The sequence below is a fragment of the Coregonus clupeaformis genome, chromosome 30, assembly GCF_020615455.1.
Source record: "Coregonus clupeaformis isolate EN_2021a chromosome 30, ASM2061545v1, whole genome shotgun sequence".
In the NCBI taxonomy this organism is placed as follows: Eukaryota; Metazoa; Chordata; class Actinopteri; order Salmoniformes; family Salmonidae; genus Coregonus; species Coregonus clupeaformis.
Genome location: NC_059221.1, coordinates 3426115 through 3443818, shown reverse-complemented (window position 1 = coordinate 3443818; position 17704 = coordinate 3426115). Strand labels below are relative to the sequence as shown.

At 45.0% G+C, this 17704-nt stretch overlaps 1 protein-coding gene across 1 annotated transcript in view; it reads left to right on the top strand.

Moving 5' to 3' along the window:
• The window catches only part of LOC123482280 (protein piccolo-like), a 119358-nt gene that overhangs the window by 95478 nt on the left and 6176 nt on the right, over nt 1-17704 (top strand). Inside the window, exon 3 of the mRNA XM_045209376.1 lies at nt 10948-12564. Coding sequence (XP_045065311.1) covers nt 10948-12564 — 1617 coding nt within the window. The remainder of the gene's footprint in view (nt 1-10947; nt 12565-17704) is intronic.

Sequence of the window (17704 nt, the reverse complement as noted above, 5' to 3'; positions counted from 1 at the left end):
ACCAATTTTTGGAAAATCCTCGGGTGTAGGACTTTCCGCCTTTAGTAGAAACCTGTTGAATTATTAAATTTGGTCTGGGAGGTCCTAATTGTTTCGTTGCCAATTTATCTCCATTTGTTCGCCGACAAAAAGGAACTTCTTTCAAACAATCCACTCTTTTCTCAGTTACGTTCATGGTTACGTAACGTATGACGAAAGCGCTAAGTGCAAGCCCACAGACACCCATTGAGATTGTATTGAAGGCTCTGAAATTTGAAAAAATAGATTTTACATGGGAGTCTATTACAGACTTCTGGGCGATTTTCAACCTGACTGAAATCGCCCCAAAAAGGGGGTGGAGCCATTTGAAGCACGACTTTAGCCTGATTCGACATTTAGTGGCAGTGTGGCACTGTGGCAGATCAGACGTATAGATTACAACACTGATAACTACTGTTGCCGTGATATAATTGATTAGAAAAAAAATCCCTTCCTTTTCCCGTTTGGCAGTGCGTCGCCCATATCGCCCTATTGAACAGGCCGCCCCTGCTCTAATTATGATTCTCTCACTTAGAGTAATCGATTACCCACATAAACTACATCCTATTTCCACATCGTCACAAACTCCATATAGAACGTTAGAAACTTCTAGGTACTCACGTCAAAGAATACTTTCGTGTTTGTAACGATTCTCAATCGACCCAAATCAACTTCTTTAACCATACTCCCAGCGGAACCCAAAAAACCAGACTGTAGTTTCAAGGACACTGACCTTCCTGTCATTGGATCCTCGCCGGTTTTCTAACCTTCAGGAAACCCTGTCAAAGTCAAGCCTCTCATTAAAACATATACTTCACCATTACACTCTAAAATAACCTCACGTTCTCCATACCACTCCTTGATATTATATGATGGGCATTGATGTACGGAACCACAATATAATGTTCTATCAAAGCTTATTATCCAAACTTATAGCAACTTATCATACACATTCATAAAATTGATTATGCACTCTTTCAAATTAAAATTACTTTCTGCTCTTTGTTCATAAAATAGCCTGTTGTTCCATATACCTCGATGTCATCTGGTGAACAAAAATGGTTGCATCGATTTAACTTAAAAGGTTTCTTCCCATGAACACCATAGTAGTTGTAGCGTTTACTATAAATGAATGTTGAAAATGAATATCCTCCTAATCAATTTGTAATGGGAGAGATATATGATCATTTTGCATAGTTTCACTAATTCTGATACACTGGACTTTCTGTTTACTTAAAGGACACCTTCAACCTCTCTAGGTTTATTCTGGGAGTTAGGGTGCGGTTGGGCAGGAGTCCAATTTCGTCTCTCTATCTCCCCCGATTATTACCGTTCCCTTGCTTCAACGAAAAATTCCATAATTGTATTTGCTAATCTATTGTTCAAATCAACATTTTGGTTTTGTTTGATTATTGTAAATATCATTTTATATTCCTTTTCCACACGCTCTCTAGTAGATCTAATTGCTGGTGTGTGGTTGGCTGGATCCGGTCGCTCAGCTGGTTTTGCAGGATCGGGTCCTCTCCTCTTCAGGCGCTGGACGGCCTGGAGAACCCGATCCATCACTTCGCCCAAGCTGGCTAACATATTGGAATGCTCCCGGAACCGCTCAAAGGCTCCAGGCATATTCCCCGCTCCTGCTGACTCCATTCTGTTGGGTGTGTGATTCTGTAGCGGGTGATTAGGACGGAGTCAGTCGCAGGAGGTGTGAATCACCGAATATGGTTTATTCGTCCAATGCAGCAGTTTGCAGCAATGCGAAAACCAAATACAGTGCGACTTCAATGCGCACTGGGAAAACAAAACACACGGGTGAATATCCCGGCGACAAAAGTAACATGAATGCTCAACCGAGCTAGCGACACCTCCACATGGAAACAATAACACACAAAGACATTGGGAGCAGAGGGAATACTTATACAGAGATTTATGAGGGGATATGTACCAGGTGTGTGTGAAAAACAAGACAAAACAAATGGAATGATGAAAAGAGGAGCGGCTAGAAGGCCGGTGACGACGAATGCCGAAGCCTGCCCGAACAAGGAGAGGAGGCAGCTTTGGAGGAAGTCGTGACAGTTTTTTAAACCTTAAATGTTTTAAAGTTTTCCTGCAACAGGGTGATCAAATGAAGATCCAAATCTGTATGTGCTAAGGCCTAGACTTGCACAGTTCATGCACAACTACAGAGTACATGCAGTTTTCATTGTCACTGATCACCATCTTTATTTTCTTTATCAGTTGAACAGGGTTTCGATTACAAACAGTTAATGTGTTGTGTATTTTCTCTCTTTACTTGACATGCAAGTCAAATAGCTTGAATAGCTGCGGCAAGTTTGATAGAAAGGCATTACTCATGAGCGCTTTCATGTTTTATGCCTGATGCCCTGTTCAAAGATGTCTTCATCGCTGTTCGCAGCGAGTCTGACAGCAGTCGTTTTTTGATGGTCAGCAAAGCTGGTCACGGACAGACTACAAGCTTAATTAGACAGGTTATTTCAGTATGACGCCTCCTCTTCTGGCATCCCTGCCTGCCTGCATCCCTGCCTCCCTGCCTGCCTGCATCCCTGCCTACCTGCCTGCCTGCACCATCTCACCATTGTTTTGATCTCCAATCCCTTCACACAGTGGGGAGAAACATGTACCAAAACCAGAGGCGGCCATCGATCGAGGAAAATAGCATTTTGGAGATGTTGAAAGACCGACCCAAAGCTGGTTCTTAGTGATAACTAAGGTGTTAAGGTGTGTTTTCCTCGAATCCCTCCAGTCACGTTCCAGCCTGAAGGCTGCTGTCTGTCTGTCTGTCTGTCCGTCTGTGTTTCAGAACTCCCTCCCTTTGATAAGACACACACATTGATTGGTCACTGTAAACACTTTAAAGGTAGCGAGCACGCTTCTGGAACCACATCGCATTTAAAACATGAATACAAAATCCCCCGGTCCCCTCCTCCCCTAACCCTCCTTGGCTGGGTTCTGTTTAGGGTATTGTTTTTCCGTCTTACTGAAATTCACTATTGATCTGCCGTGACATCGCTCATAGTGAGGTTTTTAACAATCAGCCAGTCGGAGCGAGACAAAGTGCTGAGGCAGATTTAAATTAAGTAACATGCGGTAATACTGGTCGATGCCATTGACCAATCAGGAGGGTACTTAACACTGTGGGTAGGGGGGTTATTGGGGTGTGATAAAAGAGTGAGAAAGGGGCATTGGTGGTGGTGATGGTGGTGGTGGTGGTGGTGGAGAGAGAGAGAGAGTGTTTCTGTACACGCATGCAAGTGCATGTGCAAACACATATGTGTGTGTCTATGATTCTAAAGCCTCTGAGGGAGGTGAGAGTGTTTCTGACTTCCTCAGTGAGGACTTGGGGTGACCCAGTAGTCATTCCAGTGAGATTGAGAATGACCTGAGTGTGTAGTTCATCTCTTAGCGCTGGCCTGCTGAGACTAAGCTGTCTGCTGCAACTCTGAAGCTCAAATAAGAGGAAGAGAGAGACGGGGGCGCTTTATCCACAGGACTATGATGAGTTGAGTTCTAAACTCTTTAAAAGTTGATATCATCGTGCCCTTTGGCCTGAGCTTTTTCTGGATTCTTTATTTTTTTGGGGATTCATTATTTTCTCTGTTAAATTCAATATTCTGGAAATGTCAAATATCCAATGTAGGCCTTCATTTTTGTCACCACTGTCATCCTTATCATCCTATTTCAGAGATCTAAAATGTTCCTTGCAATTATTCAGATCTTACTTTCCCACATAAATTAATCTGAATTACAGGCACAGTGTTACTGGATGAGGAAAATGAGGAAAACCTTCACATTTCAGTTGAAGAAAAAGTGGAAGGTTTGGAACAGAAATCTTCAGATGATGCAGATTCATTGTTACATCAGTCAATTCCTGTTCATCTAAAGCAGAGAGCAACAGTACAGTACAGTATAACACAGCCATGTGGAACGTTAGCGGTAGCGTTGGTGCTAGCTGGAGAAAATGGCCGCTGCTGGACTCGTATTGTCAGGTTTAAAACACTGAGGGAGCATTATGATAGACTCACTAGAACTCTGCTGTAATGGAGTTTTATATTATTTTTATATTATCACAACGGGGCTGTTGTCTAACCAAATGGAAAGGAATTCCCCTGAGAAAAGGTATTAAAGTATTCTAGGCAAACATTTCCAATGGGAAAAATGAATTTATATATTCAGTCCTATATTCTGCAGTGCTCTTATACTGTGGATCATTTAGTCATGGTAAATGTCAAAATACGCATAAATTACTAAGATACTATCGATTCAGAATACTTAAAATGTTATCCGATCCATCACACACTGTATGTGCTTTAGCCAACTTCTCTGGTTATCATTGTCGTGTCATTCTTGTAAGGAGTTGCCTAGTCAGGCTAGCCCATGTACACACACACACCCATACATTTCTGATTGGTGTTTGAAAGATCACTCGACAGAAAGTGATAGGCCACCTTTTAGCAGACAGTACTGTAAGCCAATTAGTGATTCACCCTTTTTTAAAGAGACCTGGTTCGTATTCATTAGGCACCAAACAGAAGAAAATTGATTGGTCGTTGTCTAATAAGAAACACTCCTTCTCTGGGGTTTTTCTATTTTAAAACTTTGTCCGTTGTGTTCCATAATGCACACGATCCTGGTCCCATATTGACTGGTTCTCCTCCCTGGGGAGATGATCCAGCTCACTGACCGGTCTATAGCCATAATGAGGCAGAAGATTATTAATTATAATGGTAGTCATCTGTTGTCCACTGTGTACACATTATTAGGGTGTGAATAGGGTGCTTCATCACCATTACACATCCCAAATGGCATCCTATTCCCTACATAGTGCACTACTTTAGGGTCCATAGGGCTCTGGTCAAAAGTTGTAGGTAATAGGGAGCCTCTGTTCTGTTCTGGATGTTTAAGGGAATGTATCAGTGTATTGACTCACATACTCTACAGTCCCTTTATTCTTGTCCACACCTTTGATAAATGTGTACAAAGGCAACAATATATAGACTACCATATAATTGTACATTTGAGTCATTTAGCAGACACTCTTATCCAGGGCGACTTACAATTAGTGCATTCATCTTAAGATAGCTAGGTGAGACAACAACACATCACAATCTTATCAAGTACATTTTCCCTCAACAAAGTATTTATCAGCAAAGTGTGGGGGGGCATATCAAATAGAAAAGTACAAATAATTATTAATTATTGTGCTCAACAACATGCATTGACAAAATGCTACCTCGAGTGATTGACAAGGTTAGTACTTCTTGAGTATAAATAAAATGAAGTAAATGAATATATACATAGCTAGCGCATAAAGTTCTGAGAACCATATGTTTCTTAGGTGTGAATTTCAGTACTTCAGCATAAGGTTTTCTGCAGATTTCCTCATGGTTCTATTTAAAGTAATGTTCTCAGAACATTAAGAAAACTTTCCAGAAAAACCACAAGAAAACATTAGTAACGTTCGAAGAACGTTCTAAGAATGTTATTTAAAACTATATACATTCTGTTCTCGGTGCCAACAAAACTCTCTCTATCCTGTTAAGTGTATTCAGGTGTGTTGGCCGCGCCCGCTAATTGGCCACACTTGATCTTAATGAGTGCTTGTTTCTTTTGAAATGGAGTCTGTTTGAATAGACTAAAATGAACAGTTTTGTATGAGTTAAAAAAAACATGGCATGCCAGCTCCATTCTGGTGGCGCAGTGGACTAATTCCATGGATAGAGGACAGAAGAACAGAGGTTTGAATCTCACAGACACCGTGCCACAATAAAAAAAAGTAATGTGTTTGCATGATTAATGCCTAAGCAAATTAATTTCCATGTGTCCTATCTGTTCCTCAAGTTCAAAACAGTTAACCCAAATTAAGATAGCAGTGTTATTAAAAGTCTTATTGAAACATGTTCTCAGAACGTTCATTAATTATCTTCAAATAACCTAAATCATTTCCGTTCTCAGAACATTAATAAAACCTCCCAGAAAAACTTTCAGGGAACCATAGTAAAACTTTCTCAGAACCTCTCTGCAACCTAAAAATTAATGTTCCCAGAACAGGAGATATTTTCACTTCCGTTTTCAGAACGTTTAAAAAACGTTACATTTTACCGGTCAGGAAACTTATGGCTTCGTTCCCAGAACCACTGGGAAACCAAAAACATACGTTCCCACAACTTCCAATTAACTAAATGGGCCAGCTGGGATAGAAACGGAGTGCACTCTAAATAATTGACCTGTATGATTGAGAAAGACTACATTGAAGTTCTCCATGGAGAGAAATACACTTTTGGAGAGTATAAAAGAGTGAAGTGTTCTGACTGACTCATCCTAAACAGCAGTAAAGATGGACTGGCCAGAACTTGTAACAGCCTGCAGTTCAATCTCAGCTGCCCTTGAACCATGCTGGCTGGCTGGCTGCTTCCCTAAAACGAGATTGGAAAGAATGAAAAGACACAGACACGCACGTACACACAAACGCGCGTGCACACGCTCGCCAGCATACACAAGCGCCAGGACACACACAAACACAGACACACTCTCTCTCTCTCACTCTCTCTCTCTTGCTCCCTCGCTCCCTCTCCATTTCACTCTGTCTTTTATTTTCTTTCTCTCTCTTTCTCCTTCCCTCAGTCCATCCCTCTCCCTCTCTCTCGCTCTCTGATCCACACACCTGAGTTGCGAGGGGGATGGCTGGTTGATGGGCAGCTCTATTAAAGGCCTGGTGGTGCTATGACTGATCTGATGTATAGTAGCCTTTTCCTCTGACAGAGTGGGTAATGAGCTTTTCTAGAGCGGCCTGCTGTTTCTCAATGATACGCCTCAGTTAGCACCACCACAACAACCACAACCACCAGCACCACTACCACAACCACCAGCAGCACCACCACCACCACCTCAACCACCACCACAACCACCAGCACCACCACCACAACCACCACCACAACCACCAGCACCACCCTACCAGCACCACCACCACAACACCAGCACCACCAGCACCACCACCACAACCACCACCACCACCACCAGCACCACCACCACAACACCAGCACCACCACAACCACAACCACCACCACCACAACTACCAGCACCACCCCCACCAGCACCACCACCAAAACCACCAACGCACCACCACTACTGTGTGTGTGTGTGTCACCTGTCAGCTCTATATCCTGGATGTTGACATACTAGCACAGTGCTTAGTTACTCTACTTTTATAGGTAGTTATACTGTTAACCGTCTACTAATAAGAAGGATATTGAACATCTGTGTGTTTATGGTCTTACCATTTAGTTTGTTTAGCAGTAGCTGGGTTTCCTAACCTGTCTCATTAATTTTTCATGGGTGTCAGCTGGTGTGAATTAGCGTGAAGCTAGTTTTTGCCTGCGCCTCACACTAGTGTGCAAGTCTACAGGCCACGGAAATTGCCACATTTGCCGGCGTACGCTGTCAGACATTATTTTCCACAAACAATGACATTCCGACCGCTTCTTAGTCTGTTAAGGCTGATCTGTCAGTGTGTTTGTTTACATGTATACAACTAATAGCTTTAGACACACTACCATCAAAAAAGAGACTTGCAATTCCTTGCTGTCTCCCACTGTCCCAGTAATTAATGACAGATGAAATTAGAGCTCCTGAGTACTCCCTCACGCTGCTCCACTGTTCTGGAGGAGTGATGGGAGGGCGCATGGAGACGGGCTGAGATGCTCTGATAAGGCCTTGGATGATTAGAACAGAACACCTCCGTCTTCCATCCTTCCATTCAGAGTGTGGAGAGACAGAGAGAGACTGTGGAGAGATGGAGAGACAGAGAGAGACTGTGGAGAGATGGAGAGACAGGGAGAGATGGAGAGACAGAACACAGGGAGAGGAGGATTACCTCTGGATTCGTTTGATTAGTTTAAAGTGACCCCCTGGATAAATGACTGACAATCAGGACACAAAGTGGGGGGGGGGTGTGAGTGTGTGTGTGTGTGTGTGTGTGTGTGTGTGTGTGTGAGTATGTAGGTAGGTGCATGCGTGTTTGTGCATATGTGCTTGCATGTGTGTGTGCAGAGGAAGAGTTGCCTGGTCCCAGATTTGTATGTGATTTTGCCAACTACGATAGTCAGACCAGTTGGCTACGGTAAACACACATACAGATCTGGGACCAGGCAAAAAGCATGAGGGGTTCGCACATTTAAGAGGGCCTCCCATAAGGTTAGTCTGGAAATGGATGGCCTTGGCTAGGGTCCTGAAGTTTTGAGTAAGAAATCACGTCTTCTTCTTCTGAAATTAAATCAAAGTTTGTCTTCTTCTTCTCTGATATAATGGCATTCGACCAGATTTAATATGCATGCCGCCACCTACTTAACATTAGAATTATTCCACAATACTGGCAACGGATCAGTTCGCTAACCATCTCTGATTTGACTCAAACAACACTACAAGCTACGCTGCCATGTTCTGCACAGTCAATCCACCTCAGCAAAAACCGTCTCTCAACCTTACTCTGTGCTCGACAGTCCAACACTGACCCACCAAAATCACATGTCAATAGGCTACAATAAGTAATGTTGCAAAGGGTGCTTGATAGGAACGCCAGATCACAGGCCATTCCCAAGAGTGTTGTACTGTATATGGTTAGCTAGTGATGCTGCTGAAACCTGACGCTACCGGTTTCATGTAGTTCCTTCCCTATATAACTGCCTGCCTGGCTACCTTTTCTCTGGGCCTATGTGAGACCAGAGAACTAGGTGAGTTAACATGATCAGTGTTGAAGAGCTGCCTCTAAAATGCTGACTATTTGCTCTTCGCGGACCTGGCTTTCTGACTGCTCCCCGCCATGCGCAGAGCTACAGGACTCAGACACTCATAAACATCAATGCTATCCAACCTGATTCGCAGGATGGTAGCAGTAGAGGTGAAAAAATTTGACTTTCAAATTACCGTCAATTAATATTCAAGGAAGGAGACCTACATTTCCGTGATTAGAGCGAAGAGAAGAAGAGGAGTACAAATAGAATACGTGAGAAATGATGGGGCAGTGGAGGCTGGTTTAGCCAACTTGGAGCGGCGCTTCTCTCCTGCTGGAGAGAGAGTGGGAAAGCAGGCTTGGACACAGGGAAGGATCTACCTGGATCTGGAAGAGGAGGAGGAGCTGGGAGCTCCTTATCTCTAGATCCTGTGGTGAATCTAGTACTGAGGTTATTTACTCTGAAATCAGTTTGTTCTGCAGTCCATTTGTGGTTGATTTGCTACTGGTGATTACTCAATTGTAAAGGGACTTTCTTCAATCCCATAGGTCAAAACTTGGACAAAGGAAACATACAGTGCATTCGGAAAGTATTCAGACCCCTTCCCTTTTTCCACATTTTGTTACGTTACAGCCTTATTCTAAAATCCTCATCAATCTACACACAATACCCCATAATGACAAAGCGAAAAAATGATTTTAGAAATGTAAAAAACTGAAATACCCTATTTACATAAGTATTCAGACCCTTTGCTATGAGACTCAAAATTGAGCTCATAGCAAAGAGATTTGGAAAGGCACACACCTGTCTATATAAGGTCCCACAGTTGACAGTGCATGTCAGAGCAAAAACCAAGCCATGAGGTCGAAGGAATTGTCTGTAGAGCGCCGAGACAGGATTGTGTCGAGGCACAGATATGGGGAAGGGTACCAAAATATTTCTGCAGCATTGAAGGTCCCCAAGAACACAGTGCCCTCCATCATTCTTAAATGGAAGAAGTTTGGAACCACCAAGACTCTTCCTAGAGCTGGCACCCGGCCAAACTGAGCAATCGGGGGAGAAGGGCCTTGGTCAGGGAGGTGACCAAGAACCCGATGGTCACTGACAGAGCTCCAGAGTTCCTCTGTGGAGATGGGAGAACTTTCCAGAAGGACAACCATCTCTGCAGCACTCCACCAATCAGGCCTTTATGGGAGAGTGGCCAGACGGAAGCCACTCCTCAGTAAAAGGCACAAGACAGCCCGCTTGTAGTTTGCCAAAAGGCACCTAAAGGACTCTCAGACCATGAGAAACAAGATTCTCTGGTTTGATGAAACCAAGATTGAACTATTTTGCCTGAATGCCAAGAGCCACGTCTGGAGGAAACCTGGCACCATCCCTATGGTGAAGTATAGTCGTGGCAGCATCATGTTGTGGGTATGTTTTTCAGCGGCAGGGACTGGGAGACTAGTTAGGATCAAGAAAAGATGAACGGAGCAAAGTACAGTGAGATACTTGATGAAAACCTGCTCCAGAGCGCTCAGGACCTCAGACTGGGGTGAAGGTTCACCTTCCAACAGGACAATAACCCTAAGCACACAGCCAAGACAATGCAGGAGTGGCTTAGGGAATGTCCTTGAGTGGCCCAGCCAGAGCCTGGACATGAACCCGATCTAACATCTCTGGAGAGACCTGAAAATAGCTGTGCAGCGACTCTCTCCATCCAACCTGACAGAGCTTGAGAGGATTTGCAGAGAAGGATTGGAGAAACTCCCAAACTCCCAAATGTGCCAAGCTTGTAGCGTCATACCCAAGAAGACTAGAGGCCGTAATCACTGCCAAAGGTGCATCAACAAAGTACTGAGTAAAGGGTCTGAATACTTATGTAAATGTGATATTTCAGTTGTTTATTTTTAATACATTTGCAAACATTTCTGAAAACCTGTTTTTGCTTTGTCATTATGGGGTATTGTGTGTAGATTGATAAGGATTTTTTATTTTTTATAAATACATTTTAGAATAAGGCTGTAATGTAACAAAATGTGGAAAAAGTCTAGGGGTCTAAATACTTTCCGAAGGTTCCGATGAGAGTAAAGATTGACCAACTACATATACTTGCTTCGTTGTAAAAGATGAAAAAGGATAAATTAATTGATGTAATTGTATTGTTAACAAACTATGTTCTCTTGTTTGTCTTCCCTAGGTCCAGGAGTGGCTCTGTCTCAACTGCCAGATGCAGAGGGCCTTGGGTATTGACATGACCACCCCACGCTCCAAGAGCCAGAAGCAGATCCACTCTCCATCCCACCAAGCCAAACCCATAGTCCAGCCACCACCTGTTCAGCCAGCTCAGCCAGCAGCCCAGCCAAAACCCCAGCCTCAGCCCCAGGCCCAGCCCCCACCACAGTCAATACCTCACTCCCAGCCCCACCACCAACCCTACGGTCAATCCCAGCCCCAGGCCCAGCCCTATGGTCAATCCCAGTCCCAGGCCCAGCTCTATGGTCAATCCCAGCCCCAGTCCTTTGGCAAAACTCAGCCCCAGCCCTATGGTCAATCCAAGCCTCAGCAACAGCCCTACAACCAAACTCAGCCCCAGCCATATGGTCAATCCCAGACCTATGGCCATTCCCAGCCTCAGCAACAGCCCTATGGTCAATCCCAGCCCCATCAACAGCCCTACAGCCAAACTCAGCCCCAGCCATATGGTCAATCCCAGCCCCAGCAACAGCTCTACGGCCAAAGCCAGCCCCAGCAACAGCCTTATGGCCAAACCCAGCCTCAGGTCAAACCCCAAGCTCAGCATCAGCCACAGCCCTCTCCTGGCCTACAGAGACACCCTGTAGCCGGCTCTGCCTCCCTACCCGGGTCAACGACAAGCTCCCCACAGCACATCCCATATGGCCAGAGAGGGCCTGGAGGTCCCGGCCAGCCTCGGATCCCCCACCCTGGGGCAGTCCCCCTGGTGGGCATGGTCAAGGCTCCCTCCCAGCCAGACCTTGGCCGAGGCTCCCCGATGCACCAGGGCGGCCGCCAGGCTGCCAGCGCTGGCTCGTCGCCATCCCATCGACACGCCGCCCCACATGGGCAACCGCCCCAGGACGGCCTGACAAAACTGTTTGGCTTTGGGGCGTCGCTACTCAACCAGGCGGCCAGCACCCTAGCCTCTGTGGACCCCCTCTCAGGGACACCATCCTCCCAGCCCTCCCCTGCCAGGGGTGGGCCTTCCAAGAAACAACAAGGACCTCCTGGTGCCAAACCATTCCAGACAGGTGGCCCCCATGCACCACAGATGGATGGCCCTCATGCACCGCAAATGGGTGGCCCGCAAGCACCCCAGATCGGTGACCCACATGCATCCCAAATGGGTGGCCCTCATGCACCACAAATGGGTGGCTCTGATGCACCCCAGATGGGTGGCCCACATGCACCCCAAATGGGTGGCCCTCATGCACCACAGATGGGTGGCCCTCATGCACCGCAAATGAGTGGACCGCATGCACCAACTCAGATTGGTGGCCCGTATGCACCACAAATGGGTGGCCCCGAGCGGTCAACTCAGAAAGGGCCCCAACAGCAGCAATCACCTGTGCATCATCAGAAGGGACCACAGCAACAACAACAGCAGCGGCAGCAGCCCGCCAGACAGGAGCCTGTTCCCAAGCCGGTGGAGCCCGAGAAGCCCAAAGTCAACTGCCCCCTGTGCAAGACGGAGCTCAACATCGGCAGCACAGCTGAGCCGCCCAACTACAACTCCTGCACCCAGTGCCACACCCAGGTCTGCAACTTGTGTGGATTCAACCCCGCGCCTCACCTGGAGGTAAGCAAGATTTTCCTTTTCCACATACTCTGACCTTTTTCTGTTCATCTCTCTTTCTATATGTTTCTATCTCCCCCTCTCTTTTCTTCTCGCTCTTCCTACCTCTCACTCTTTATCTCTGTCTCTGTCTCTGTCTCTGTCTCTGTCTCTGTCTCTGTCTCTCTCTCTCTCTCTCTCTCTCTCTCTCTCTCTCTCTCTCTCTCTCTCTCTCTCTCTCTCTCTCTCTCTCTCTCTCTCTCTCTCTCTCTCTCTCTCTCTCTCTCTCTCTCTCTCTCTCTCTCTCTCTCTCTCTCTCTCTCTCTCTCTCTCTCTCTCTCTACCCCTCTTATTGCCCCTGATCCTTCACTGAGGCCCGTGCTCCTGTTTGTCATTACATTGTGAGTAATGCAGCTCGCTCAGTTCTTTACAGTAATCACACCTAAAAGCGTCTTGGCAGGTCAAGCTTTACATCTCCATCATGTCTGCCGCGCAACAATTCAGTGCCCAATTGATAGAGGCAGTATTTCCATTTTGGCGAGTGGTTCTTTCAGAATACCTGGTCAAAAGGGGTGCGTGGGAAACACAACACATCAGTTTTTCCTTCCATTCACTGATAATGAAACTCTCCAAAGCAGGCCCTTTTTCCCTCTCACACCTTTTTCTATAGATAAGCACACAGACCTTGAGAACACTGCATGCGCATACTAAAGATTTAACGGTGGAGTGAAGGGCTGGAGCAAGGGATGAAATTAGATGGACAGACACAGTAGAGGAAGCTGTTGGAATGGCTTAGTAAAACCCTCCACATTAGGGATGTTCAGTCTCTAGGCCTTTTGTGGTTGTACTGTACGTGCCAGGCAGGCAGGCAGCTTCTCTTTTTGATGGAGATTCTCCATTGAGCTGTATTTTTAGTCCAGGACTAGGCTTCATCTGTGTCCCGCAAACTACCGCTATATTCTTATACTTCTTGTTTATTTGGTAGGCTTATACTGTGGTGAAAGCTCTCCTCATTGTCCTTAATACTTTAGTGAATTGTCCATAAACGGATGTTAGATGAGATGTTGACTAAATTGGTGAGGATAAGAACCTGGATTAGTTTATATTATATTATATTCTCTCCCTCTCTGCAGAGAGCCAGGTCAGAAATCCTCCTTAATGGACGTTGAGGAGGCTGGGGAAAAGGTTGAGTAAATCAACATTGTGCATATTTGCAGGTTGCCAATTAAAGGCTGGGAGATGGGAGATGTATTTCCCGCTATAATTCAGCCCTTATGATTCAAGGAGGCTCAGGCTTTCATCTGTGAGTGTGACCAGAATGTAAAGAGCTGCTGTTGCAGTGTACCAGTCACTGGGTGTTTTTAATCCTCCACACTGACGCTGGACTCACAGCCTAGCAGATGCAACATAGGAGCAACCATAAAGCGGCATTTATGTCCCTGGGTTTGAATTCAGTCAAACCTACTGGCCGTGTTTTGGTGATGGATAGCTTTGTGAAATATGGGGGCCGGGGAGGGCTTGTGAGATGTTATTAGCTACTGCTATTCTCAGGTTGCCTCTCTGAAATGTGATCATATTCGCCTAATATAGGACTTTGTGATTTCGTACAGCTATATCAAATTGTTGATCACAATTTCATCCTAAGTGTTACCTTGAAATAACTTCATTATTCACATTAGGATTTGTATTTCAGATGATTGAGATCATGAAATCATTGCTCCTTTTGATCCAACAGTAAGTGTTGCAGATCATAGAGTTAGCATGCTGCTCCCCAAGGGTCTGTGGGGAATATTGTACAGTACAGTGGATCGATGCCAGAGCCAGTATTTTACTGTATGTTCATCCGTCCAGTCAGACCTACAGACAATGGCAGGGCTATAAATAGCCTCCAGAGTACAGCCTTAGTGACTGCGTGGGGGACCAAGATGCATTGGATCAAGTGATATACACCGAGAGGAATCCCAGCCCATTCAAACTGTTAGAGGCGCACAGAAAGAAAGGGGCAGAGGCGGTTTGCTGAATGTCGGCTCAATTTATGCTTCAAACAAAGGAGGCCAGGAAGCTTTCAAGAGTAGCAGGCCTCTTCAGGACCTTCAGTAGGCTGACTGTCAGTAGAAGAGAGGCCTGTCATGGTCTGCGGGCTCTGCAGCACGCCTGAAAATGATGGAGAGCCAGGCTGTGGAGGAGACTCTGAAAGGAGCACGCTATAGCTGGGTCAAGTGGCGTGGTGAGTCCAGAGGGAGAGCTACTGGAGAGCTGCTGGAGAGGGGGAGGGAGAGAGGGTAGTAGAAGTAAAAAGATGGAAGAGAAGAGAGAGATAAGGAGAGAGATAAGGAGAGAGAAAGAAAGAGAGAGAGAGAGAGAGAGAGAGAGAGAGAGAGAGAGAGAGAGAGAGAGAGAGAGAGAGAGAGAGAGAGAGAGAGAGAGAGAGAGAGAGAGAGAGAGAGAGAGAGAGAGAGAGAGAGAGAGAGAGAGAGAGAGGAAATACGTATGACGTCCAAAGCAGTGTCTCAGGATAAACTAAAGAATGAGAGGGTGGGGGGAATAAAACAAAACCTGGGTCCAGATTCACAAAACACTTCTTACGCAAAAACATAAGAAGCTTCTTAAGAAAAAAAAGAAGTTCATAAGATAGTTTGGAAGTGCAATTCCTCAACAATATCTTAAGATTTATAGATGTTCTTACAAAGTTCTCAAATATCTTCTTACAAATCTTTAGATGTTTGTTGCTAGGCAACCGTTTTAGCTAGCTATCTAGCTAGCAATGGCAATCATGTTAGCATATTTCTTACAGCATATTTCTTACTGAGATTACTGTTCTAAAACATATTCTTGGGTTTAAAATAATCAATACTGAAACTTTCAGATGAAGTTTATGAGTGAATTAAACATGTTCAATTGCTTTCATGAAATTTTTCTCTCACTGCCCTGAGTTTAAGACAAGGGTTTAGCTATCTTGGAATTAAGAAAATGTCCAATAACTTTATTTTCAAGAATCTAATTTCTTGTTAACTTTTTGCTTAAGGAGAAACATAAGAAATAGCGCAAGAGAATTTCCAATAACCTTTGTGAGGAATAGCAACTTTGCTTAACTTTCTTCATAAGTCTATAGTTAAGGAAAAAATTGCAGTTAAGAATAAATTTATTCTTAAGAATGTTTTGTGAATCTGGGCCCTGGTGACTTTTCCCAGCTGGGTTGGGATTTGCTCAGCTAGCTAGACCTTGGGAGGGCTGTGGAGGGTAGCAGACCAAATGTTTTTAGCATTTCCTCTAGTCTGCCTGGAGTGCCAGATTGGCAGAGTTTTCATCATTGTGACTACTCCATTGGTTCCATTGTACCAGGACAGCTCATTCAAGCCCAGATAAAGTATTTCAAATAGTGTTGGAACCCAGGTCTGTAGGGTAGTGAGGGTACAGTACACTGTGCTCCTCTACATATTTAATCTCTCACTGTTTATAAAGCACATCCTCCGTTGAATTATTAATCAAGCACTATTCTTCTCTCTCTGCCCCTTCTGTTCGCTGTTCACACAAATGGATGTCACTAAACAAAATGTGTTCTCTACCGACATGCACTTTATATCAACCAAAGGCCAAAGTCCTAGCATCCTCCTCCATTTCATCCAGAATCCTCCCCTTCCAGGCTTAATAATGATATACAGATTAGAGCAGTGGGTTGTGGGCTGTTCAATGCCTGGTAGCGTTTCAGTACTGAAAATACTGTGTGAACAGAGAGAGAGAAAAATAGACATACAGTACCAGTCAAAAGTTTGGACACACCTACTCATTTAGGGTTTTTTCTTTAGATGGGATGGCGTATCGCTGCAGAATGCTGTGGTAGCCATGCTGGTTAAGTGTGCCTTGAATTCTAAATAAATCACCAACAGTGTCACCAGTAAAGCACCCCCACATCATCACACCTCCTCCTCCATGTTTCACGGTGGGAACCACACATGCAGAGATCATCCGTTCACCTACTCTGCGTCTCACAAAGACACAGTGGTTGGAACCAAAAATCTCAAATTTGGACTCATCAGACCAAAGGACAGTTTTCCACCTGTCTAATGTCAATTGCTCGTGTTTCTTGACCCAAGCAAGTCTCTTCTTCTTATTGGTGTCCTTTAGTAGTGGTTTCTTTGCAGCAGCGACCATGAAGGCCTGATTCACGCAGTCTCCTCTGAACAGTTGATGTTGAGATGTGTCTGGCCTTGCTGCTATTCCAGTTTCAACTGTTCTGCCTGCGGTTACGAAACCCCTACCTGTCCCAGACCTGCTGTTTTCAACTCTTAATGATCGGCTATGAAAAGCCAACTGAGAGACCTGAGCCCTAGGACCATACGTCGGGACTACCGGCCGTGGTGACTCCTTGCTGTCCCCAGTCCGCCTGGCCTTGCTGCTATTCCAGTTTCAACTGTTCTGCCTGCGGTTATGGAACCCCTACCTGTCCCAGACCTGCTGTTTTCAACTCTTAATGATCGGCTATGAAAAGCCAACTGAGATTTATTCCTGGTTATTATTTGACCATGCTTGTCACTTATGAACATTTTTGAACATCTTGGCATGGTTCTGTTATAATCTCCACCCGGCACAGCCAGAAGAGGACTGGCCACCCCTCATAGCCTGGTTCCTCTCTAGGTTTCTTCCTAGGTTTTGGCCTTTCTAGGGAGTTTTTCCTAGCCACCGTGCTTCTACACCTGCATTACTAGCTGTTTGGGGTTTTAGGCTGGGTTTCTGTACAGCACTTCGAGATATTAGCTGATGTAAGAAGGGCTATATATAAAATAAAATTGATTGATTGATCTGTTACTTGAACTCTGTGAAGCATTTATTTGGGCTGCAATTTCTGAGGCTGGTAACTGTAATGAACTTATCCTCTGCAGCAGAGGTAACTCTGGGTCTTCCTTTCCTGTGGCTGTCCTCATGAGAGCCAATTTCATCATAGTGCTTGATGGTTTTTGCGACTGCACTTGAAGAAACTTTCAAAGTTCTTGAAATTCTCCATATTGACTGACCTTCATGTCTTAAAGTAATGATGGACTGTCGTTTCTCTATGCTTATTTGAGCTGTACTTGCCATAAAATGGGCTTGGTCTTTTACCAAATAGGGCTATCTTCTGTATACCAACCCTACCTTGTCACAACACAACTGATTAGCTCAAACGCAT